The sequence below is a fragment of the Pholis gunnellus genome, assembly GCF_910591455.1.
Source record: "Pholis gunnellus genome assembly, chromosome: 7".
NCBI classification, from domain to species: Eukaryota; Metazoa; Chordata; class Actinopteri; order Perciformes; family Pholidae; genus Pholis; species Pholis gunnellus.
Genome location: NC_136533.1, coordinates 23,650,199 through 23,676,642, shown reverse-complemented (window position 1 = coordinate 23,676,642; position 26,444 = coordinate 23,650,199). Strand labels below are relative to the sequence as shown.

Sequence of the window (26,444 nt, the reverse complement as noted above, 5' to 3'; positions counted from 1 at the left end):
GAAAGGTCGGACTTAAAATGGAACCTGAACTCCTTTCTCTTCTGCCTCCCTTTCAGACACAAAGAAGAGCGCCTCCGAGCTGCAGGCGGAGCAGGTGATCCTGTCGGAGATCATGAGGACGGTGGAGAGACGCGACGTGCTGGTGTCCGTGCTGGAGGAGCAGAGGCTGAAGGAGAGGGCCGAGGACCGGGACCTGGAGAGCCTTGTGCTGTCCAGGGGCCACGAGTTCCACTGGGCCCCGGCGGATGACGGCTGGGGGCGGGAAAAGCTGGAGTGAAGGTTGAACACTGAGCGGTAAAGGGGTAGAAAAGTAGCACAAGGCTCTACGTAACACTATTTTTTACAGAAACAGTGGAATCAAACCATAATGGGGCGAGGATCGAAATGTCATGGAAGTCTAGGGATTTGTTCACCCTAAAGAGGACAGCAGGGCTTTGATCTAGTCTCACTTTGTGCTGTAATGCTGAGCTCAGAGACGAATGGAAGGAAGAATGGAAAAGGAGCGGCTAATGACATCTCTGCCATTAAGGTCATTTGACCTCTGTGCTCAGAAGTTCTTCTGATGATGCGACTACTACCGTGTAACGTTTTCTGCCTCGTAAACCAAACTGACTGCCTGTGTGCTTGCCCGCCTTAAGAGTGGAACGCCGTATAGCCTCACTGGATAGCACGTGGAACGACTCGACACTTTCCCTAAAGTTTGCACAACGTGGTTTGTTTGTCATAAAATCCAGAATTTTTAGCTTTATGTCATGCACTGTTTGTCACTTTGTAGCTGTGTGTGTGTGTGTGTGTGTGTGTGTGTGTGTGTGTGTGTGTGTGTGTGTGTGTGTGTGTGTGTGTGTGTGTGTGTGTGTGTGTGTGTGTGTGTGTGTGTGTGTGTGTGTGTGTGTGTGTGTGTGTGTGTGTGTGTGTACTCGCTCGCTCTCTCGTGTGTTTTTAATGTTATTTTTTCCACTATGTGCTGGAAAACTTTCAAATGAAATGCAATAGTATTTACACCCAGACACCATTGAACACAGGAGAATCCTAACTGCCACATATTTGTGGCCAGCTGGTAGGATGTAAATCTGCCAGGTGGCTGGAAATGTCACTTTTTTTTTTTTCTCACTCCATTGTGACACAAGTTGCCACATAATTCAAAACTGAATCACGGAGCAGAAAACTGCAATTGCACATGTTGAAACGTTCACGCTTATTGCACATCTGGTGATGTCACAGCCCTTTCTTTTGTAGAGGGCTGAAGGAGTGAGTCCCAGAACCTGGAAATGAGTCAGCATTTTTTCACTTGTGGTTCCTTTTGTCTTTAAGTCAAAGTTTTTGTTTTTTAATATGTTTTTGGCTAGATTGCTGAAATAAGGTGTGTTGAACACAAGCTGAGGAGATTTTAAAGTTTTGTTCTACAATATTCAACACGTCGGTAAATACTCTTGAGAATTTTTAAGCTTTTAAGTGGTTGAATGAGACTACAAAAACGTCATCACGGCGAACACTTGTCCGCCTTTAGCTTTGTGGTGGTGGAGTCACGTGACCGTGGAGTCACGTGACCATGGTGTAATTTGTTTATAGGCTAATGTTAGCTTTTTTGCCACTGCCGATTGCGTTCTCGCTTCAAAAATCATAAAAGATCCTGTTGGCTTTTTCGTGAAGGGATCCAGTGCGTTTTTTAACCAAGAAGTTAGCATCGCACTGGTTCCCTCGGCATAAAGCGGTCGCATGAGCGCGAGTAATCGCAACTAGGCTGTAAAGGCAGATTAGTCTGTGTGTTGACGTTCTGTAGTTCTATTTAGTCAATTTTTAACGATGCGTAAACACTTCAAAATTCACCAAAGGGTATCAGCTGATGTATTTGATGTCGTAGAAAATAACTGTTCTATTAAGCTTATGTTACCTCATTTTATGGCATCTAACCAAAAACCCACTGACTTTGAGACGAGGTAACTGGAAGTGCAAAAATGCTGACTCGTCAAGGCAAGCCACTTTGGGGCGTGGCCAGAGATGTGACATAATGACATAAAGTGTTGATGCTTCTCATTATTCTGTGACTATCTACTGTCAGTTAAACTGTGAGTGTTAGTTTTTTGTTGCTGGTTTTAACCCTAGTGTATGGGCTGTGATTCAAAATGAATAATGTGTTTACATGAATTTTAACCCCAGGACAAGGATCCACACTTCTCATTTGGTCCCTGGGACTTAAAGCGTTAAGTTTGTTTATGTTGTGAATGTTGTCATGATGGAAAAAACTGAATGTTTGTATACATTTCAGTTTTATGCTGCTTTAAGTCTTTTTAATGGAGAAAATCTTAAATAAAAATAAATTAAAAACTTTGAGTGCTGCTGTAATGGCTACCCATTTTTCTATTGAGAGAGGTTGAGGTTATACCTCTTTACTTTCTGTAACACAAGCACCCAAGGTGTTATAATATATCACAAAGGACAATTCATTTAATTATAAATCATTTTAAACTATCAAGTAAGAAGAGCAGAGTTTAAATAAAAATCAATTTCAAATTTAGGACTAGTGACAATTATAGGCTAGATACAGTAACATTTAACTTTACACTAATTGAGTTATTTATGCTGTATGCTAACAAAAGCATTACTGTTAGCTAAGTTTATTTGAGAAGCTAGCAAACCCTGAGGAGCAATACAACGTCCGGCAGAGGGGGGAAATGCTTCATTTCATAACGGTGCGTTACCAATGTAGCATTTAGCGTTAACTGTCCAAACCCTTTGCGAAGCACCACCCCTCGTGGATAAGCTATTTGTACTTTCGCTTTTTTGGACCTCTCTGCTTCTCCTGGTGCCCCCTCTGCCAGCAGCTGAACCCGACCACCTTTGAGCTCACACCACTACCCGCGGTCAGCAGCCTCCGAGCTGCTCCACCAGTACTCCTCCTCCTCTACGGAGGAGGGGCCACTCTCTTCAGCCAACTTCGGGAGAAAATGTCTGGAATTCCGTTTCCGCTTTAGGGAGTGGACGGTGATTTTTTTTTTCAACTTTTTATAACAACGACAACTCGGAGAGGTTTTTTTTCCAGTCAAAACTGTCCCGGATTAAACTATCGTCGCGACGATGGCTTCTTCGCCTCAGAAGTCCCCGTCCTCTCCGAAGTCCCCGACGCCCAAATCCCCGTCTTCCAGAAAGAAAGACGACTCTTTCCTGGGGAAACTTGGTGGAACTTTGGCGAGAAGGAAAAAGGCTAAAGAAGGTAAATCAGCTGGCGAAACGACGAGCTCGAACACTAACGGAACGGTCCGCCGTCTCATTGGGCTATATTGTTTTCAAAAAGCGAAGAGGAAATTATTGAAGTTAACACCAATATTTTACATCATAACCGCCAGCAATTGCCAGTCTTGCAGTGTAGAAATACTCTCTAAATTGACTATGCACCCACATTTCAGAGAGCAAGTTTACGTTTAGCGCTGCATTTGTTTCAGCTTTGGACATTTATTCACCTTAAAGAAAACACCGTAAACTCCAACCTGTTGCTTACTCGTGTGTGTTTTCATGGACGCGGGCTGTGTGTCTGTACCCATGTACGGTATTGAATCTGCCACTACTGTAATAAGTAAGGAATGAGGCTAGAGTAAACACGGGCCCCGTTACAGACCTGAGGCTCCTACAGCACACAGACACTGTGGGAACATGAGGGCCCGATGTGTCGCCCTAAACCCTGAACCTTAAGGGACCCATCTGACGTCACCTGTTAAATGGTCGAGTGTGAGAGACTGTAAGGGCTTGAAATGGTGCAAATACGAATTGGGACAGCACGTGTCGTATCTCGCTACAGTGACATTACATTTTATGTACAATTGTAGGTATTCATTTTATATATTTAAAATCCCTGATTTAAACGTCTCCCAGGCTTTTGCCTCACAAGATGAGAGGTAATTGTGACATAATCTATTCATGCATTAGTCAAAACCGCTATAAAAAGAAATGGTTAATGAATAAACCAGCTGTGTAATATAATTTTTTATTTATTTATTTTTTATTTACCCTTTATTTAACAAGGAGAGTCCCATTGAGATTAAAAATCTCTTTTTCAAGGGAGACCTGGCCAAGACATCAAGTCAGAGACACATAGTTACAGTCAGAAAACACAGAACAAGACAAGTTAAAAGAAACTAAAAGTTAAGAGAGTAACGAAACAGAGTTACTCGGTAAATGTAAATGTAAAAACATTTACATTTTTGGGAACCTGCCTCTATTGCTTTCAATTTTGATTTAAAAACAGTAAATGGTATCAGTTCTTTAAGTTTTAAGTCATTTTGCAACATATTCCACAATGAGGGTGCGGAGTACACAAAAGCCCCTTTTTCCCAATTCCGTTCTGGCGTTTGGGACAGTGAGCATGAGGAAGTCCTGGGAACGCAAAGAGTATTGTCCGACACTTCTCTGCATGATGAGGACACCCAGGTAGTTCGGGAGCAGACCAAGGATAGACTTCTAAATGAAGGTGTGCCAATGACTGAGCCTCCGGGTGGCCAAAGCAGGCCATCCTACCCGAGAGTATAACTCAAGTGGTGAGTCAATTCGCAATTTGTAATGAACCGCAGTGAAGCATGGTAAGCTGTGTCCAGCATCCGAAGGCAGTTTGTGGAGGCGTGCATATAAAGAAGATCACCATTGTCCAACACAGGTCAAAAAGTAGCAGCAACTAATCGTTTTTTTTACATTTGTTGAAAAGCACAGCTTATTTCGAAAATAAAAACCCAGTTTTAACCTGAACTTTTTCACCAGGTGCTGCACATGTGGCTGAAAAGTGAGGGAGTCATCAATCAAAATACCCAGATATTTATAAGAATCAACAACCTCTATTTCACCTCCTTCAAGAGTGACCACCGAAGGGATGTTCTGTGGTCTACTCCGATGGTTTGAAAACAACATAAGTTTTGTCTTATCTGTATTTAGAACAAGTTTCAGTTGAAATAGTGTATTTTGAACAACATTAAAAGCATTTAGCATATAAGTGATAGTTTGCGTCCATAACATTTTGGTCCAGGTTATTTATATAAATAGTAAATAGAAGTGGACCTAGCACAGAGCCTTGTGGAACACTTTTACAGATGGTTGCAGGATCAGAGGATAGACCCTCATATCTGATGCACTGAGACCTATTCTCAAGGTAGCTCGTGAACCAAGCGACCGCTTGCTCCGAGAGCCCTGAGTTGAGGAGCCGTAGCTTTAAAATCTCATGGTCAACTGTGTCAAATGCTTTAGACAGATCAATAAACAGTGATACACAGTGTTGCTTTTTGTCAAGAGCAACTGAAATGTCATTTACTACTTTCAGTGCAGCTGTAATAGTGCTGTTTTTTTTCTAAAGCCTGACTGGTAGATAAAATGGCATTAGTGTAGAAGAACTCCTTAATGTAATCTCTGCTTACATTGTTTTTGTGTACCATCTTTAATCCTCGATGTTTCCGCGTAAATTTGGCTTAACACCCATGTGCCGTCCTCTTTTGTTTGCCGCGTTTAATGTCATGTCGCTATGAATTGTGGGAATTTTCCCTCAGGCAAAGTCCTCAGGAAATGCGGACTCGCGTGGAAGGGTTCATTAAGGGCTCAAAAAATGTCTGGGAAAAGAGCCCTCAAACGCCTCATGCCATTTCCTCCTATGGGGAGAGGTCGCGAGGTTGATTCCCAGAGCAGGGGTCAGAGGTCACGGACCGGATACAGAACGGCAGCTTCCAATTCCCTTTTTATATTACTTATAAAACCTCTCTACGTCGGTCTTTGATTACCAAAGGAGCTGCTATAAATAAGAATACACCGAATGCCCGGTTCAGTTTATAGCTGCGTTGTTCTGGAAAATACAGCAGACTTCATGAGAGCATGGCATTCATCGTCAAAGGCCAGGTTTTTTTTTTTTATCATCCAAGGAGAAAGGTCTCCTTCAATCGGATGATTACGTTGTGTCATTCAGGATGCTGTTGCACAGCTGAGCCCCCCCTCTCAGGTGGCCTTTGTGTACGGGACGTGCGTGCAATCGCATTATATTCATGCTGGCTCATGCTCGCCACACACACACACGTATGCACTGAGTGCAGTGTGTGTAGCATGTCTGCAGTGTGTTCTGTGATTTGATGGAGAACGTGGGCCGGTCGCTCTCGTGGAGATCGTTGATTAGATTGAGGTCCTTGTGACGTTTATGGCCGTCGCCGCACGCGCCGTGCAGAGAGAGCGAGGGGGGGTTGAAAAGGAAATGAGGGAGGGAATATAGCTATATGGGATGGGGGGGGGGGGGGGGGCAGGAGGTTTTGAGAGCATCAACCGAGGGCTGATGCGTTGCACGCAGGACGTGCGACGTGGACATAGTGCAAATGCAGCGCACCAATCGGGAGAGGTGATGTGTAAATTATGTTCCTCCCGTGAAAATAGCAAAAGAATGAATATTGGGGATCAGGTGTTGCATTAGAGACTTGTGAGCTCAGCCCGTGGAGGAGAAGGCTGGAGAGGATGCTCCAGACCAAGAGAGGGGGGGGGGGGGGGGACAAACCAACATGGGCTGTGGAGCGCTCTGCCCTCCGGGTAGGACGGGACGTCAGCGTGCATTCTTTCCTTGCATGTTTCCAAAAGAAGCGTCCGTCGATGTGACTTTTTGTATTATTGTTAACGTCATTTAAACCGAACACACTCTCATTTTTACGACCCAGGGGGCACTGAACATATACAATGCGTTAATAGAGGTGACACCGTGGTCATTTCATCCTTGCATCGCGTCATACATCTACCCACCATACTAACACCCAACCTCGGTTTCCACGTACTTGCTCGTCCGTAAATAGCACAAGTGATAATTACAGTAATAACAGATCGGGCTAATTGGTGTAGTGTTATCACAGCCATACTTCCGCATGAGTCTGTAAATTGCAAGCCGTGGACAGTAACCATAAAAGTGTTTGAACTCCCCCCTTTTTCTTTACAGAGATTTATTGTTCAACATCTTCCTTCTTCTGTTGTGAATGTATGAGACAATATCCCTATGACCTAAGGTGACTCTTTAGGTTTCAGGTGTATTCTGTAGTTAGTGAGATTACATTGATTAAAATCAATTCTAAGAGATAGTAGAGAGGATCGTCCGGCAACCGCAAGGTCGGCGGTTCGATCCTTGGCTGCTTCGAGTCCTGTGCCGAAGTGTCCCTGAGCAAGACATTAAACCCCTAAGCCTAACTGCTCCCCAGGCGCTTCTCAGCAGCCCACTGCTCCCAATAAGCTAGGGATGGGTTAACCCAGTGGTTCTCAAACAAAAATGTTCATGCCCCAACAAAATTGTAAAAAAATGGTCCATGTTGAACTTTTATTGAAATAACAACATTTTGTGACTCCTCCATCTGTGCTTTTTCAAATAGAATAAAGAAAATTGCAATCACTTTGTCAGAACAATGCAAATAAAGTTTTATCTCTGCAAAAAATAACTAATATTTGGCAAGAAATAGCTTATTGTGGCTGCAATTAACCTGCTTTGCACTGAATATCTTTTCAAGATAATAACAATAAAGTGCAATCTGTGAAAAACAAAATTAGTGCATATGTGTGAGCCATCAAGTTTTATCAGTATTAGTGGCTGCAATCAGACTGCTTTCCACTACAAATCTTTTTAAAACGGGGTTGCAGACTTGATACGGCCACTCTCAATGTTGAGCTTAGATCTGTATTTTGTTTTGAGAGGCAACAGCAGAAAAGCCGATCTCACAGAGGTGGGATGTGGCGAAGGGAAGCAGAATACAGAATGCCCACAGCCCTCTGTCTGATGAGTGGATGCTCCCTCTCCACACAGAGCCAGAACTCACTCAGTGTTTGAGCTGTAAACATCAGCCTCCGGGTGGAGTCGGACGTCATCTCGATAATGTCTCTTCATTTTGCACACTAAGCTACACATGTGAGTCGCCAAGGATCTTGGCGTAACGTAAACATTTACACGAAAGTACAGGCATTTTGCCATGTATTTATTAATGACTTAGTTTTATGTCTGTGTACTTTGTATTTTTGTAATATGTGAAGTTCTCAATAAAGTCCTTGAAATAAAAAAATTCTGCATTTTATTTCTAGTGGGGCGCATACTACTGCGCCCCACTAGAGGGGCGTGCCTCACAGTTTGAGAAATACTGGGTTAAATGCAGAAGTTACATTTCATTTATATGTATAATAAAATTTCAAATGTCTTAAAACTTGCATTCTCTCTTCTGTCCAGCAGGGGGCGACTCCTCTGGTTACAAGAAGTCTGATTGTATATAAGTCTATGAGAAAGTGACTCTACTTCTCTCTGGATTTATTACCTCAGTAAATATTGTCAACATGAGTTTATGATCTCAATCTCTAGTTCAAGTCTTATGCTTTAGTGCGGGCTTGCTGTGATTGACAGGTCACTGCTGCTTCCATTCCAAATATGGTAAATTCTGTTTATCGGTTGCAAAAAAACAACAACAAACATGGCGACGGCCGTAATCCAAGACTGCGACAGCAAAACTTGAGGCTTCATAACAGCAGTCCACAAACCAATGGGTGATATCGCGATGACTACGTCCACTTCTTATATAGTCTATGATTGGGTCATTTGTAAGAGTACCAACATGTTGTTTCTCCTCTCAAACGTTCTGCAGTCTCTCTTTAAATCCGACCAGTTCATTTGCCGGCCCAAATAAACCTAGACGTCCATTTATAACATTCTAAAAAAATCCATATTTGCATAAATAGTTACAACATTCATGTGTTCTCCGAAGGTTTTTAGTTGACAGTTTCGAATTCATTTACTTTTATTCTTTGTACTTTTCATGCAACATCCTCTCAACGGCGGCTGAAAAGAGCGTGTCGCTCTGAAGGAATATTCCCATCCACCCCCTGTGCACATGCGAGCACTTGTGGATGGTGTTGATTGAAAGGATGTTATTCCAGTGAATACAGAGAAATGCACAGGATGTTCACTCCATGCTCTTCAGCACACACACACACACACACACACACACACACACACACACACACACACACACACACACACACACACACACACACACACACACACACACACTCTCAACAGTGATCAAGCCTCCTCAGGTATCTGACACACTGAGAACAATGGCATGCTGGGTTTTCTATAAAAGCCCGCTGCGAAGCAGGAAGCAGCAAGGCTCCGTGTTGGTCTGACGTCAGGGGGCTCTCTCAACGGAGGGTCCACTAACGGTTGGTTGTGGAATCGGGGGCGGGGGGGGGGGGCATTTATGGAGTCATCCGAACTTATTCAGGGAGGTATCCCGTCCTTTTTCTTTGTCTCTCATGTAGCAGGTATCAAATGATTGGCATGTACAGTGGCTTCAAAGCCAGACACACTCTGGATACATTTGGCTACGCGGTCGGGGGATAAACTTTGTTAGCGTTACTAGCTTTACTTTTTATTTCAGGCTATTAAAGTGATATTTATTGAAATATACGGTTGAAAATCACAGGAAAGGCAACAATTAAAAGCCAGCGTCCTCACAAGTGTTTGACTGGTCTGAATGAATGTGACGATGATGCTAATGTGTGTAACTCTTTCACACAGTGTCTGAGCTTCAGGAAGAGGGGATCAATGCCATCAACCTTCCCCTCAGCCCGTCCCACTACGAGCTGGACCCCGAGGACACCATGCTAGGTAAACGGCTACACCGTCAGATAGGCTTTGTTAATTAACCTTTTAAACCCTAAGCCTATTTTGAGGCCTCTGCTCGAAAATTTCATACCCATACTCAAAGGGGCTTATCTCGCTAACTACAAGGTCTATTTGAATAATTTCAATGGAATTATAACACTAACAATTGTGATAGTTTGTTAATATGTGTACATATCAGTGTATATGTTACTGGTTAATGCTGAATGAATATAACACACAGCTCAAATAAAAAAATGTCAGGTTTGCCTGAAAGAAAAAGCACTTTTATTGATTTTAAATGATGCAGACGAAGGCCTAAACTCTCCCAAATCAGCCGAGGTCAGCCAACGGCAATTCTGATTTTGGAAGCAGTACTTTCAGACGTTTATTTGTACTTTTATATACTATATAACTATATATTTCACTTCTTTTATCACTAATGGTGTTCAATCTATCTAATACAGCAGTTTGGCATCATTTTGAGAGCCTGGGCCATATAATAACCTGTAAAACAGGGCTCATTTTCGTCTGAATTTCAGATTTACAGAATGCAAATGAACCTCACAGCCTGTGATTGGCCGATTTGCGCATGTGACACAGATTTGATTCCGGAAGAGTGTGAGAGTGTAATGATACGTTCTTTGAGTTGATTGACAGAATTTTAAGCCTATAAAAATACAAAACTATGAGGCTCGCCCCCATGGGTCAAACCCATTGGCCAAAACTGAAATCATTACAAATTCGTCATAGACGCTTCTAGAGACTTTTTTCACAGAACGAAGCAGAGACACGGGAGCTAATGGCTGCACGGATTCATTTTTTATTATTATATTTTATAGAATTAAAGGTAACACAGGGTGAGTAACTGATATAGAAATGTCATTTTGTGTGTGAAGTATTCCTTTTTAAGAAGCAGATAAATGCTATTTTTGAGCAGGCCGGGGTTCTGTTGCTCTTCCTCCTCACTTTAGAATCAAACTTGCCCCCCCCAGCTCTAACATTTATCCCGTTTCGGCTCATCCATTAGAGGAGAACGAAGTGCGCACCATGGTGGACCCCAACTCCAAGAACGACCGCAAGCTGCAGGAACTCATGAGGGTGAGGTTTCAAATTATTCAGCCTGCCGTTTATCTCGGATGCATGTGAAATTAATTAATGCTGCATCTCCTCATAACTCGCAACCAAGGACACAAGTAAGTCGAAATAAAGAGCTAATAAGAAGTGTGAAAAGTGTAAAAGTAGGGCACAATGTTCCCGTTTAGCAAAGCTCATCACACATGTTACACCATCCCTTCTTAAAAACTTGAGGCTTGATGAGCAATCACTGGAGTTTTAACAGGTATATTCTCAAGGGGAACTTTTGTTAGGCTACCAAAGGCCTCAGATTGGGGCAACGCTTTATATCCCAGCAGGACAATCATCTCCGGCGTATCGCCCAATCAGCACTGGCATGGCTTGGAAAGCCCAAGTTCCGAGAGACTCAAATTCAATGTAGAAAAAATCTTTCAAACTAGCAGTTCATAGGCACATTCAGCTGGACTAACTGCAAAAGACATCCCCTAATCTGCCAAGACGGACAGTACACCCCACGCAAGTAAATCTGGAGCTACAGCGGCTTAAAATGTCGAGAGAAATAACCCTCTAAAATAATTTAGCAAGTTTTAATCACCAGTCTTTTACTCCACCCACATAGGTGTTGATCGACTGGATAAACGACGTCCTGGTGGGGGAGAGGATCATTGTGAAGGATCTGGCCGAGGATCTGTATGATGGACAGGTCCTGCAGAAGCTGTTTGGTGAGGAGCGAGGAACTAAACTCTGCATTTCTTAGGGCCGTCGCTGTGTCTCGTAACTTACAGATATGTTGCCTGTGTCCCTGCGCTCCAGAGAAACTGGAAGGCGAGAAGCTGAACGTGGCGGAGGTGACCCAGTCGGAGATCGCCCAGAAACAGAAGCTGCAGACGGTTTTGGAGCGCATCAACGACTCGCTCAAGCTCTCCACCAGGAACATCCGCTGGAATGTTGACTGTAAGGACAGTTTCTAATATTTCACTTTTTTACTGTGATCTACGTCGGTTTTTTATGCAAGACTTCTTTCTTTCGAAAGACTGTTTTTGAAAACACAATATGCTGTTATGTAACATTTGTAAAGATGAGATCGGTTCTTAACTGATCCCTGCGCGGCAAATTCATTTCTGCATATAAAAACCTAGCGAATCTTATATTGAAAAAGTGTTGCAACTTTCGCCAATTGGAATATTTTGGATGCAAAACATTCGCAGGGGTGTCGTTTGAATTTGAATTAAATTTTTGTATTCCTTATGTGTAAAGGCCTTAAGTCATTGGTCTGGGCAGGGAAAACCATTTCTTTACTAAATTCTGCAAAGACGGAGGCGAAGTTGTCAGCGGCGTGGCCATTGAGAAAGTAACGACAGTATCAAAAACATTACACTTGTGGTCAGACGCGAAAAAAAGTCCTCAACGCACAGAGCGTTACGGTCCAGTAACATTATCCTGTAATGCAGTGGCGGTCCGTGCATTTTATACCTGGGCCTTCAGTGCTGCAGTTGAACCTCATCATGACGCCATTATTTGTTTCGCGTAAAAATTAAGCTCAACACCTACAAATACACTAACTGCAGAGCGCAGATACACGAATACGAGCTGCGTAATGAATGGGCAATGCATTAAAAAACCTGCGGAGCTATCGCACGTATTCATCCACACACTGAAGAGCACGGGCCATTCAAATATTATTCACATCAGTGGGAACAATATGAAATAGACAAGTTAACACAGTAGTAACGCTACGATCACTACCTCCAGGAAATACACGACACCTTAATTCTTGTTAGTGACGGATTTATTCGTCTGTCAACACCGAGAGGGAAAATGAGTCCACTTGAAAACACATGAATCTTCAAAAGATGATCACTTTAACTCAAACTTAACTCTAACACTTTAACTTTAACACTTTGCGTGGAGTATATCGACTTCTGCCGCTTCACGTGTCTTCTTGTTGCTGTGCACCGACTAAATGTGTGCCCAGAGCAACATAGGACGTAACAATGGTTCCTATCACATCAGAATCAGAACAAGCCAAACAAAAATCCATATTCATAAAAACAATTTGTACAAATAATAATATATTAACAAGCATATTAAAGCTACTGCAGCTGTAAAAACAAACGCAGTTAACTTACCAAAGCTGCTCACTATTTAAAGACAAAGTCCATCCTCCTTTCTTTGTTAATAAAGAGTTTAATCCCACGGTTGTTCAGTACATCCGTGCATTTTAGTTCCAGTAAGAAGTCCTTCTCGATTCATGGAAGCCAGTGAAGACAGTCGAGCCTCCCAATTTACTTAAACTGCAAAGGGATTCACTTGTGAGTCTGAAGGCCTCCGGGCAGATTTTTTTAACCTAGAGACAACATAGAGGTGAAATCTGATTGGATAAAAGCTCTACTTAAGGGGTCTCAAACTCCCGGCCCGGGGGTCAAATTGGCCCGCCACCTCATTTTATGTGGCCCGCGAATCCGCCAGCAAAAAGAAAAAAATTAAAAGTTAGACTCGATACAATTTACAATTATCCTCTGCTCCCTGTATCGCGCACACTCCCACCAGCAGATGTGGTGGAGCTGCAACAGTCGCTCTCCCGCGAGCAGCACCCCCCCCCCCCCCCTCCGCTAGCGAAGGTCCAGCATTCTGTCCCGACCCAGCCCGGCAACAGTCGTTCCCCTGCGAGTAGCCCCCCCCCAAAGTCGTAAACCTAGGTGAAACACTGCCGCTATTTACCAAAATGTTAGGAGTAGTTACATTTACACAGTCTTATATTTACAACCGGCCCTTTGAGGGCAACCATGATGCTGATGTGGCCCAGAGTGAAAATGAGTTTGAGACCCCTGCTCTACTTAAAACAAGCTGCACTGGAAGCAGAGCAACTGAGGAAGACAGTAGCTGTGCAATGAGAAAATAAGCTAATGGGTGTAGTGTATTTATGAAAAATTATTAAATTATAAAATAGCTATAACTTTGTGATTCTGTCTAGGCCAGCAGAGAAGGCCTTGCTGGCCCTGACGGCCCACCACTGCTGTAATGTAACGTTACCGTACTATAATGACATTCAAAATGAAGTGATGTACATCCTTAAAATAATCTAGCTCTCAGCCTGACTTCCCCTCTTGGAGAGTTTTTTTTTTTTTAAACCTCCACTCACAGGATTTTTTTTCGATGTCTGAATATTCTTGCCATTGGATTAATGTCCTTCTTATTGAGCTGTGAGCTTTGAGATTGAGAATAATAGCCGGTGCTCGTCAATAAGAGCTCTCCACCTCTCCTTTGACGGCGCTCTTTTATCCGACACGGCGAGCGCTAATTACCATCAGGCTTTTTACTTACGTCATTAGCCGTAACGTGCATATGAGCCGGAGGTGGGGAAAAAAAGAAGAAAATGCTAAAGAGCGCAGGTGAATAACATGCGATGCGATTGATTTTGCGGTCCTTTTATTTGAGGAGCCCTTCTTTTAAATAAATCCACTTTTGTTTGTCTTCCTTCTTTCAAAAAACACTTTTTCCTGATGTATCTTATTTGGATCCTCTTATGCAGTGAGGACGTAATAGGTTTTTACCAAGGGTACAATCAAAGGCTTGCTTTGGGAACCTAATTGATCCTGATTGTGTATCCAAAGGTAAATCCTATTTGTTCGGTTGACTAAAGACTCAGCATGTCTGACTGAACAGGCTTTCTTTTTGACTTTAGGCTGCAGACACTCACCAGAATTCGAGTCGTTCTCTCATCCTGTACAAAAGCTTGTATATTTGTGACCTTTTTTTTTATCACTCCAAGGCAGCTTTTGGCATCTTGATTGTATTTACCACGGAAGCTGCGTGACCTTGCCGTCTAAAACTTAAAATTATAAATTCCTTTAAGGTTGGAAAATAATAAAAATATGTTGCTTGTTATTTTGCGACCCATTGCCTACGTCGAGGTGCTCACCCAGACTCCTCAGAATCTTTATCTCTAGTATTTTTACTTTTTTACTGATTATTTGACTTATATGACTGCATGGTTATCAAGCATGCTATATTTTTTATTTCATATGTAATAACAATAACTTATTTCCCCGGTCGATGGGAAACAAACTGTTAAACAACAAAAAGATCCACTAGATGGCAGGAGGGTACTTTACTCTCAACCGCTTGAGTTTCTCCGAGTTTATGAGGTACACCTGTTGGCACCCGCATGAAATTGCCAAACAGCTCGCAGATATCTTTTTTTTCCTGATCCTTATTTATTAATTTATCCATCATTGTCTCCGCCAGGAGATAATGAGATTGGTCGTGAGTGAGTATTTGTGCGGGTCTGCATCTCTGTGTCTGTCCGCAGGCAATCTCGCATTCTGCTGCACTAAAACTGCATATTATTTATGGCCACATTCCTGAGGACCTTTCGTGGTTTCACTGACCCACATTTTACTCAAAACATCTTTTTATTTCCTGATTTATACTGCTATCGACTGCCGACTGACTCGAGTGAAAAACACGTCTGATACGTTTGCGGTCTAGACGGGCGGGTAGCCAATTGTGGTTTGTGATCTTTCAGTCAAATATTATGTCAGTGGTCGTTGCAGACACACCTGGTGGAGACGCCGAATGCAAATACTGCACATAACACACTTGATGTACATGCAGGCATGGAACCAGCATGAGTAGATTTAGAAAGGTCGTAAATGAATAAGCCGGTGTACGGATGGGGATGGTTACTGGCTTTAAATGTACCTACCTTCTTGTGTCACTTCCATGATATTTTTCTGTGATTCCTTTGCTCTCCCTTCTCCTCCCGTTAGCCGTTCACGCGAAGAGCATCGTTGCTATCCTGCACCTGCTGGTGGCGCTGTCGCAGCACTTCAGAGCGCCGATCAGATTGCCTGACCACGTCTCCATTCAAGTGGTGGTCGTCCAGGTGGGTGGAACCTTGCTTTTAAAGGCTTTTTACTACTTACTTAACAGCATAACAAGTCATCGCTATTATGGAGGATGTTGGTTTTAAAACCTTCACTCTTCCACTGCTGTGAATTCATCGTTGGCCCTACATCCGTCTTTCAGAAAAGAGAGGGCATCCTTCAGTCCAGACAAATTCAAGAAGAAATCACCGGAAACACGGAGTAAGTACGCTCTGCTACCTCACTAATTTTCATACCTCACTACACATTTGGTAGTGCAACGGTCGACGCGCTTCCTTTGTGCCGTAAATGGAGCCGGTGGCGGACCAAATTGCGCGGTGAAAGTGCGGCTTATTGGGAACCAATCTAAACGTGGAGTCATTATTTTAGAGCCCACACATGTTAAATCAAAAAGTCCAGATCAAGTCAAATCTGAGATAGTTTTTAGTCGAAACACATCATACATGTTAGAAAATATTGCTGAAAACACATGAAAAGACGAAAATGAATGAGAAAAAATGGAACCGCACACCCTCTGCTTTTAAGTTTCTCTCTTTCACAGAGCTAAGACTGACGTAGCTTTAGTGCCCCATTAACTCACCTCCTAAAAACACACCTCATTCAAACTTGACGGAAACAAAAAATAAAACTCACCAGAACCCGTCTCGGTTAGTCTCACCACTGTTCCGACAATCACCGACTCTGATTTGGTCGAAACAAGCCAGTAATTCCCCGCGTTAGGCGTGAAAATATGCCGGCTCTACACGCTGCCTCTTTATCTCCTCATCGCTGAGCAGCCGCGTTGCTCGTTCTTCGGAGGCAGACCATTAAACTAGCAAAATAAAATGACAAAAAACAACAACAAACGATATACTCAGCTAATCGCAGATTCATCCGATCGCCTGACCCTAATAAGTAGCACAAAAGCATTTATACACGTATGCTTGATGCCGAACCTTAAAAATAAACAGCCTGTCAATGGGTTTCTCGACTGTGGTTGGGACCTTGAATATCTTCTTTCCCCTGCAAACACAACTGTGCAGCACACACTCTGAGAACAAATATTGTGCAACGCTGAATCGACAACCATTGTATTTCAACAAGATATGTGATGGCACCCTTAGCTGAAGAATTAGACAGTTTTAAAGCGCACACACACACACACACACACACTTATTGTCTCCCTGTGAGGCTGTCCTGCAGCCTGACGGCAGCAGCGAGGGAGATAACGGCGGGCCAGCACACACACAAGCGCACACATTTTGTCACGGTAGATGGATACACTGTTAATAACACACACACACATACAAACACGGTCACAGTGGAAATACGGTTATTACCACACCACCAGGACCGTTGCCCAGACCTGCCTTCCTTTGCCATCACAGATTACACCATGAACATGTGTGAGAGTGCCTCCGTGTGCGTGTGCGCGTGTGTGCCATTTCTCACTGGCCTGCTCACTGCGATATCTCTTCCTCTGAGACACTCACACAAAAAAAACCACCTGACCCTTTCCAACAGCAACATCCTTCAAAGTGCTAACATTGTAATAATAGGCAAGCGAGTGGCCCCTCCATTCCCATAGAACACCTGCGTGCACACAAAGGGCACGTCTTCATTCACCGCATCAACACCCAACCGCTATTGTTCTGCTGTGGAGATTATTACATCGGGCTGTATAGCATGTGTCATTGTGAAGAGTCCCAGTGACGATGCCCGGGTTATTCCGGAATACCCGAGGTGTACCTGTGTTTATTGTTAATCAAATTATGACACCCCAGCTGCATTATTGTATTGTCATTTTCTGTGACATTCCTCTGAGTCGAGTGGAAGCGCTCGCCTTTCATTTTTTCCCCCTCGTTTCTTCTATGAATACTCAAGTGTGAAATTGTTAATAAGCAGCCGCTGCCTCTGATTTGTGTGTTTCCTCTTTTCTCTCAGGGCTTTCTCTGGCAGACACGGTACGTCCTCCACAAAGACGCGTCTATTGGAGATTTTATTTCTTATTTTTCAAGAATATTCAATTTTTTTTGATGGAAGTATTTACATTTTTTATGTTTTGTTCTTCACAGAGCGTGACGCTTTCGACACCCTGTTTGACCACGCTCCAGATAAACTAAATGTTGTCAAAAAGGTACTGAGGGTCTTCTTTTTTTTTTTACAGTGGCAATCTGAAATTTAGCAGCTATCATGGAGGTCTGATGAAGTTATGGCAAATTACATCTAAACACGTACAAAAAATAACAAACTCTGCATTTTACTCCAGTCCATGGTCCGGGTTTTACTCTGCACAGTTATCAAGCTAATGTCATTGATCCTGATTAATGATCACAAGAATATACAGACCTGACTAGAGTTTTGCGGTGTGATTATAGATCAGTCAGCCATTGTTTGATTTGCATATGATCTGGTAAGATATGTTCCGTCATTTTGGGTTACTGTGATTTGGTAAATAGTGTCATCTCTAGACATCCCTGCTCTTTGATCTTCACTCCAAAACCAGTCCAGGACTTGATGGAGTCAATGTCAGGGAAAGCAAGTATTTTGGCTTTGTATTAGCAGCCAAGCTTTCCAATCTAGTAAATTCTTGAGTGTGAAAGTTCATTCTCAACCAGTGCTGGGTAACTTTACTTTTAAAAGTAACTTGTCACATTACTTTCATTAAAAAGTAGTTTGTCACCACGGTACGTACTGAGAAGAGTAACTTGGCTGTATACTATTCCTGTGAGATTCCTTTTTCAATTGTATGTATGAAATTGCGTAGCCTCATGTGTGGAATATGTTTGCTGGTAAAAACTCAAGGTCCTCTTACTATCTTCTTTTCTGGGACTTTCCATCCCATCCAAAGGTCTTTGTCGGATGGAGTATTCTTAGTTGTCAAGGACGCGGCTGGACAACTGAGCAAACTCCATCCGCTGATATGCGATTGAAAGCCTGAGAAAAAATACAATAGTAAGTGGACCTTGAGTTAAGTTTAGTATTTTTGGTTAAACTATTAGGTTCTTATAGATGTGTAAGATATTGCTCAAATCATTTAAAATAGTGAGAGCAGACCAAATACTGTAGTTTAGTTGCTAAAACACCAAACACAGATAAATAAATAGGTGTAAAATAATTCTCCAAAGTTGTGACACTCAGTAAAAACCAGGTCTTCATTTTCACGTCTTATCAGTCCCATTGAGTTTATTAGCACGTGTTGCTTTTTACCATTTTTGCCACAGCGTGGAGGACCTCCAATATGGCTGCCAAAGACCAAGATGCTTTAATGTCTTTTTAATGTATCTGTGTGTGTCTACAAGGTATGTGTAGATGTCGTGACAGAACTTTTCCTTTTGTGTTTTCTCAGACATTGATCACTTTTGTGAACAAACACCTCAACAAGCTCAACCTAGAGGTGTCTGAATTGGACACACAGGTACTTCACACACGGGACAACCGTTTTCAAAGCTCATACACAATACATACCTGAGATAATGCACCCTTTTTTTCTAAATCTGTTAAACTTGTTTAAACGATATGTCACCACTGTTAACCAGCATGCAGTCTGTTAACCGGCCTGTGCTTGTCTCAGTTTGCAGACGGCGTTTATCTGGTGTTGCTGATGGGGCTGTTGGAGGGATACTTTGTGCCGCTCTACAACTTTTTCCTCACACCAGAGAATTTTGACCAAAAGGTGAAAGTGTGATTTTTTTTTATTTTGAATTAAAATTAAAATGTTGTGAGCTGGACTTTTACAGGAGCGCTCCACCAAAAACCTATATTTTAAGTATCAAACAGTCACTGGTTGTTGACTTGAAAGCTATGGACGAGTTTTTAGTTTACTTCGTCATGGAGGACAGCAGCTCTGGTCTAAAACATCTGTTACTATGGTTTCCAACAGCGACCTTGTTTGACCTTGGAGGGAGTCCACACCAACTTCTCAATTCACTATTGAACATAAATTACTTATAATACTACTGTGCTGCCATTTATTTATTTTTCAATCCTCGGGATTACAATTTGCTTTTCCACACCGAATTCAATAGAAAATAACAATACAAACAATAATACTGTAGAATATCCGAATCCTTAAAAATTTATGTTTTAATCCCAAAAAAGACACGTCCATATCGGCCGAGAACGGAGAAATGTCTGGCTGAGACTCAGGATGAGCCGCTGTTTCTTGGGTCGTAACATTCCTGAGGCGATTTTTTTAGGTTAACAGTCTCCGGCGGTGTTCATGTCCATTGGGCGAACAGTGTGCAGTACAAAAGGACTACAATTGGTGGATATACGCAAATATTACGGTATATATTTTCTGCTGTGTTGTGGACACGCTGTAAATGCCACCGTATTGACATAGCTGATCATTTCTATTTCGAGACCTGCGAGAAACGAGTCTCGACCTGTCGTTTGAAAAAATCACTCCCGAATGAATCCAATACTTCATATCTGAGGAGCCCGCGTGCTCGGAGCCAGCGCTCTCCTCTCGACTGCCCCGATAAAATGCCATCCCCCCGCCCCCCCGGAGCCCATTCAGCAAGTGCGGAGCCATCTCTCCTCTCCATTGGCCTCCGCTGTACCGCGGCATTCTGAACGGGCGATCTGCGGAGACACCACAGTAGCCTTTTGTTTGGGGCTTGGCCAGAGGGCCCCTGCCAAGCCGCCAAGCAGAATGGGCATCGGTGCGACGATGCACACACACACACACACACACGCACACACAGACACTCCTGGCCCAGAAGAACAGGCACCAGCCCCACAGCATCTGTAATCTCCTTTTGCACAGGGAAACACTGGAGTGGCTTAGGGGCTCAGCTCTATTACTCTGTGTGTGCGTGTGTGTGCGTGTGTGTGCGCGTGTGCACATGCGTGCGTGCCCTATCGATGATACACCAAGGGTGGGCTGGGAAAAGTAGCGCGAGGCACCAAGAAAGCACTCCTGCTTCTGCTCAGTAGATCTCTACTTAAGGGTCATTCTCTCTCCTTTTCTTTTTGACTGTATTAGAAGGCTAAGGTCACGCTTTTCACACAATGAGCCCTTGTTGGGCAAAGCTTTTAGTACATCAAAGCAGGCACACACACACACACATATAATGGGCAGAGAATAGAAAAACATCTTTCAACTCTTTCTATCTCTTCCCTCTGATTGGTTTTCCTCCTCTTTCACTCTTTTTTATTAAAGTCAGATTTGCTCAGACGTCTTTGCTAGTTTCCTCCACAGAGCTGTCTCCGTGTAAAGATCGAAAAATACAAAATAATGCATTTTTTTTTTGGCATCACTCAGTTATCAAGAAAACCCCTTGATGACCAACATCTCCAGCATGTGTGTTTCTTCCTATAATAATGGCATAAATGCGGTACGGCCCATTGTGTTCATTTTCCTACACTGCACACGTGTTACTCGTGCACAACACAACTTTGGCTTTTAATGCCACTATGAATTTCTTGGGAGTTTTTCGAGTGACACCGCCGACATGTGTCCATTGATAAACCAGTTGTTTGTGCAGCTGCTGAAGGCTTAAGTTCTTACAGAACAGAGCGGTGTTGTTTGCCAGCACAGGAAGCTGTGGTAGCACGATTGAATCGACCCCCCCCAGTGTATTGTGGGATTTAGCAACCAGTGTCCACTGGTCCCTTATCAGCGAGGAGCTGTGTGTGTGTGTGTGTGTGTGTGTGTGTGTGTGTGTGTGTGTGTGTGTGTGTGTGTGTGTGTGTGTGTGTGTGTGTGTGTGTGTGTGTGTGTGTGTGTGTGTGTGTGTGTGTGTGTGTGTGTGTGTGTGTGTGTGTGTGTGTGTGTGTGTTTGAAGGTAGCGTACGTGGTTCCTAACGGCCTCGTAACTCTCTCTGCAGGTCCACAACGTGTCCTTCTCCTTTGAGCTGATGCAGGACGGAGGTCTGGAGAGACCGAAGCCCCGACCAGAGGGTAGGACGCACAATCAACTAGGAGTGTACCGATTCTGTTACCTATTAACTATCTGACACATTGAAGTTACAGCTGTGGCCTAAATTTGGCACACCTTATTTTGGAGTCTTTTTTTTTAACTGTTCCCAAAGAGGAGGTATGTGACCCCCTCGAGAAAAAAACAATGCACTTTTTTCAGAGTGCTGGGACTATTTTGTGCAGCCGCTCCGAGCGCTTATAGTTGAAAATCTCTTAACTTTTCAGAAAGGCGCCACTACTTTTTAGGCAACCAATCATGGGGGAAAAAACTATGTCAAACTAATAGCAGGAAAAGATAATCAAGCAAAAATCAAAGGCCAGAGGCTCGCCTGTCAACAGCAGGGATATGTCGTAATAGAAACAGAGCCCACATACTGGGAGTGCTTTTTTTGATGAAGCGCTCCCCAGCTCAACTTTAATATGGTTCATTTATTTGTACACTAAAAGGATCTAAAATATAAGGATACAAGCCATTTAGCTGTAGAGAGGCAGGAATGTGACACTGCCCAGAACCGAAATACAACATAAGCCATCCCACATTTAAATCTTAGTTTCATCATTACTTAAGATCATTTAAAGTGACCATTTACCTTAATAAAACCTCAAAAATATTTTTTGTGTTTTTGCTTTAAAATTAGTTTTTTAAATCGGTTTATCGGTTCATTTATAATTTGCACATATGATTAATTTTGACATTCACAATGCAGCTTAGTACAATTTTAGATTTCCTTTTTAATGTGTAAAAAGTAGCATTTGGTCAAAAAACAAGTTTTTGCAGATATAGGGCTCCCAAAAATGAAGAGCTCTCACTGCAGTCTTATTACCCATAGGGGATGAAGAGGAGTAAGTAGGTGGTAAACATAGTCTGCTGACCGGTTACCTCGCATTAGCTGTAACATTACCATCAAACAGTCTACTTAGCAAACGTTAGCTACAACGGTAACATTAATACTAGCACGCTTACCTCGTTGAGTTGGGCTGAATTCCCTGTTTCTGCTGTGGCAGTTGTGAGTTCAGACACCAGCGGTTTGTTCTGTGTGTGCTTATGTTGTCAAATAAGAACTGTGTGCTACACAACACGTGTTGTCATTTTCTTCATTGTAACACAGCAGGATATTTTTCTTTCAACTCCAAAATTAAGTTTCATCCTACCTGATCCAAAAAAATGGGCAAGGGGCTAAGAGATGACACCAGCCCACTTTTGTATGACAAAAACCTTGAGGTAGTTTAAAGAAAATTAGCTCAGTAGCTTGGAAAATAGCGACATGGCATGGGGCACCGAATTTGATTTGTTTGTCAGACCACCAATGAGACGAGAATTACATACATCCCTCCGCCTCACTCTCACGGTTAGGAGTCTATTCTGCGGGGGGGGGGGCGGACGCCAGCTTTGGAGCAGCGTAACGTTAGCATGAAAACATGGTGGATTTAGCGAGCTAACATTAGCTAGCTAACTAGCCAGCCGCTAAATAATATAAGATAAGATAATCCTTTATTAGTCCCGCAGTGGGGAAATTTACACAATGGGCCGTGCTGTGATTTTATTGCGTCACAGAGGTTTCTAAAAAACTAAAAGCAATAGACGCTGTGGGGAGAGGCGAGGAGGGGGGTCTGATTAGAGGATGTCTTTCATGTCATGACGTAGATTAGTCCCAAATGTTCAAATCTATCTGAGAATTGGCATTGTGAGATTTGGATAGTAATAAACTTGGATTTTGAGCCATTTTCAACCAAATTCTTTATAAATTTGCTAAGAAATGTCAATATTAACTCCAGCATTGGTGTTTCATCACAGTACAGTCATGTCATTTAGTTTATAGCTCTAAAAACCCGTTTAAGTGTGAAATTAGCCTTTATACTCCAGCACTGCCCTTGTTTTTGTGGATGTTATTGTAGAGACAATCTCTTTACTCTCACTGGATGTATGTCTATATACAACTTATCTCTCTGTTTGTTTTCCTGTTTTTTCCAGACATAGTGAACTGCGACCTTAAATCGACACTGCGCGTCCTCTACAACCTCTTCACCAGGTACAGGAACGTAGACTGAGCACCGGGTGTAGCAGGAGGGATCACTTTATACCACGGACCACATGTTGGAGGTTAAAGCTTAAAGATATGCGTCTCCTTTTACTTGTTGTAGAAGTCTGTTTTAATCTGAATGCATGCATCACATTTTGTCCCCGTTGGATATTGTGTTTTATTTTGTTTCCTGCAGAGACAATTTAATGGAAGCCCTGAGAGGCATGCAGGACAAAAAAAATGTGTTGACCCATGTGATTGAAATGTTTTTTTCTCTTGTGTTTATAACTAAAGAACAGGATAATCTTTTTAAATTTCTTACTTATTTTTCCCATCTTTGAAACTACATTTTGGAAGGTGATTTTATTTTTTTAAGTGTAATACTCATTTGGGCAACACAAAGCTGAAGTGCACCACAACCCTGTGTTCTACAATAGAACTTCCAAGTGAGTTTTATGAGAAATGTAAACCCAGCTGGAAGAAAACACAAATGCTTTTGGTCCTATTCACATATACATATGATAGTGGTGCATTTTGGTCTCTTGTCGGCTAAATGAGCATTGAAAAAGTATCCTGGCAAAACCTATTCTCTACCAGCTCTCAAGTCATAAACACAGGAGAGAAAACCGTTAGGATCAGACTTTTTTTCACTGGCCTTTCAGGGCTTCCGTACATCTGACAAAATTACTGTTTATTGTAAATTGGGCATTGCTTTACAGTCCTACGGACATCTATGAACTAAATAAGATAGCCAATGGTAATGTTTACTTAAGTCGTAGAGGTAATTCTGTAATCAATTCTGTCACCCTGCGTTGTTATCACAAAGATGAACAACACTTGTATCTTTTAATCCATAAAAGAAAATGTTTAACTGTATTTACTGTACATTTTGAGACACTTGTTCTTTCCTACTTTCCCAGCTGTTTTATTTTTTTTCTCCGCTCTTGTTTATGTCATTCATAAGTGCCTTTATTAAGACGTGTGAACACAGCTAGCGACTCCCAACACATAATATTGGGATGCACGTGCTCCCCAGTTGTCTTAACGTTCCAGATTCCCTTTCCATGTGTGGAGGGACATTTGAAATATCTGACCAAAGCTCTGTTGTATTCACACTGTAAATCATATAAAGGTGTTAATCAGCAGCCATTCGCTTCTATTGTATTTTTTTAACTCTGCTTTTTGTGGTTTAAAACCATAATTTTTTTTAAATACACATTAGATTTTCCTCTTTTCTGCAAGACAAATAAAAAATTGACTGCATATATTAAATGTGTTGTGTTCTACTTTCAAGGCAATTTAACTTTTTTTTTTTTTTTTTCAAATAACAAATTCAGTCCGCGGTTCAAGCTGCCAACACGCTCTCTATTATGTATCTATGTTTCAAAGCATTATATTCAATAAATTGTTCGGTCCTTGAATGCTGCTGCATTATTTATTTTTCCTCAAAGGGAAGCAAAGGGGAATGCTTTTCCAACAAAACAAATATTGGGGTCAGATTGGTTCCAATTTGGACTGCACAACACGACAAGTGGACCCTGCTCAACAATTTTCTTTTCTTTTGCTAAAGTGAGAAATACTGTCAGACAAAGCTGTGTAAAAGCTTTCTGAAGTGGTGCTGACCCCAACACAGACCGAAACAGATAGCACAGTAGCGGAGTGAATGAAAAGGTTCATTTCTTTTTTTTCTTCGCAAATTCCACAATAGCTTTTGAAAAGTAGGTGTCTATTTTCTCTATGTGTGTGTGTGTGTGTGTGTGTTGATGCATTATTATTAATACACACTGCTATTGCAATATTCTCTGCCGAATCCAACGCACATTGCACATTGACCCTCACCTGTTTTTGATTCCAAGTTTCTTTTTTAATTAATGCGCGTGTGTGCGCTTGCATGCGGGGGCGGGGGGGGGGTCCCTAACATGTGAAGTGCAAGTCCATAAATTGCAAAGTGAGCAGAGATGGGCAAAAATTCATCAAAATGTATTTTGATACAAAATACCCCTTAAATAAATCTATTAAGTAATATACTGGTGCCAGAAAATGTAACAAAATAAAATACATGTATTTTGTATTTAAAATATAGGAAATACTTTTTTCTGGATTTTCCGTTTTCTCACAAAAAAACAGTCACAGAATGTCAGTGTAACTAAGCAAAGCTATTAAAAGACAACAACTTGATTGATTATGTATATATATATTTTTATTAATGGGACTTAACAGCCCATAAACTTTGGCTTTGTATCAACAAGAAAATATTCATCACATATGACATACAAGCTCCCAATCTCCCTCTTCCTATAGCTAGCTACTCGACTGATAAGCTAACTTGCTAAACACTGGCTATGCACTAGCCTAGACAGCATGCTAGCGTCATTAGCATGTTAGCATCGATCGCTAGCTTGATATTATAACCATCACCATGTATAAACAATAGGCTATGTAGCCAGACCCAGACATAAGTTATACATCAAGCTAGTTGACATCTGTCACACTCAGATACAATATTTAACTTGACAGACAATCCGTTGAACTTGAAGATCTGAAGACTGAACTCGTGAACTGTTTTTTGATTCGTGGAGAAAGTATTTTGAGTATTTTAAATACAAAATTACTCCACTCTAAAGTATTTGGTTACAAATTACATTTGATTTTTTGTCGGCCCTATCAAATACAAATTACAAAATACTCAAAAGTTATTGAAATACGTATTTCAAATACAAGTAATAGAAATACTGCCCATCTCTGAAAGTGAGTAATCCTTTTCAGGCTGTAACATATTTCAAGGTGAGAACATTGTAAAGTTTATCATTTAATCTTCAATCAGGAGAGTTTGTGAGAAAAGGTTTGTGTGCTTGACTGATCTGCAGTTTTTTTCCTACTGGAGCATTCTATTTCACCTACAAGAAGCTCTTTTATTGTTTGGT

General features: G+C 42.0%; 2 protein-coding genes across 3 annotated transcripts in view; both read left to right on the top strand.

Annotated features, from left to right (window-relative positions):
• mical2b (microtubule associated monooxygenase, calponin and LIM domain containing 2b) overlaps positions 1-2,319 on the top strand; it is a 64,096-nt gene extending 61,777 nt beyond the window's left edge. For both annotated transcript variants that reach the window (XM_079162862.1, XM_079162861.1), the window contains one exon: positions 57-2,319. In XM_079162862.1, coding sequence (XP_079018988.1) covers positions 57-277 — 221 coding nt within the window. In that variant the 3' untranslated portion in view covers positions 278-2,319. The remainder of the gene's footprint in view (positions 1-56) is intronic.
• A 607-nt stretch (positions 2,320-2,926) lies between these two features.
• Positions 2,927-24,785, top strand: parvaa (parvin, alpha a). Its single transcript, XM_079162156.1, has 13 exons — positions 2,927-3,211; positions 9,545-9,634; positions 10,659-10,729; positions 11,325-11,427; positions 11,519-11,659; positions 15,478-15,593; positions 15,737-15,795; positions 17,518-17,537; positions 17,649-17,710; positions 18,923-18,991; positions 19,148-19,249; positions 21,409-21,481; positions 23,472-24,785. Exons 1-13 carry the CDS (start codon positions 3,076-3,078, stop codon positions 23,546-23,548), a joined length of 1,119 nt encoding a protein of 372 aa, XP_079018282.1. The 5' UTR covers positions 2,927-3,075; the 3' UTR covers positions 23,549-24,785.
• Positions 24,786-26,444: the final 1,659 nt, after the last annotated feature.

Bases quoted from the DNA above. Each gene is read 5' to 3' on its own strand.
- parvaa (XM_079162156.1), top strand. From the start codon at position 3,076: ATGGCTTCTTCGCCTCAGAAGTCCCCGTCCTCTCCGAAGTCCCCGACG. The intron at 3,212-9,544 runs GTAAATCAGCTG...TCTTTCACACAG, and splicing joins AAGGAAAAAGGCTAAAGAAG to TGTCTGAGCTTCAGGAAGAG. The intron at 19,250-21,408 runs GTGAAAGTGTGA...CTCTCTCTGCAG, and splicing joins CAGAGAATTTTGACCAAAAG to GTCCACAACGTGTCCTTCTC.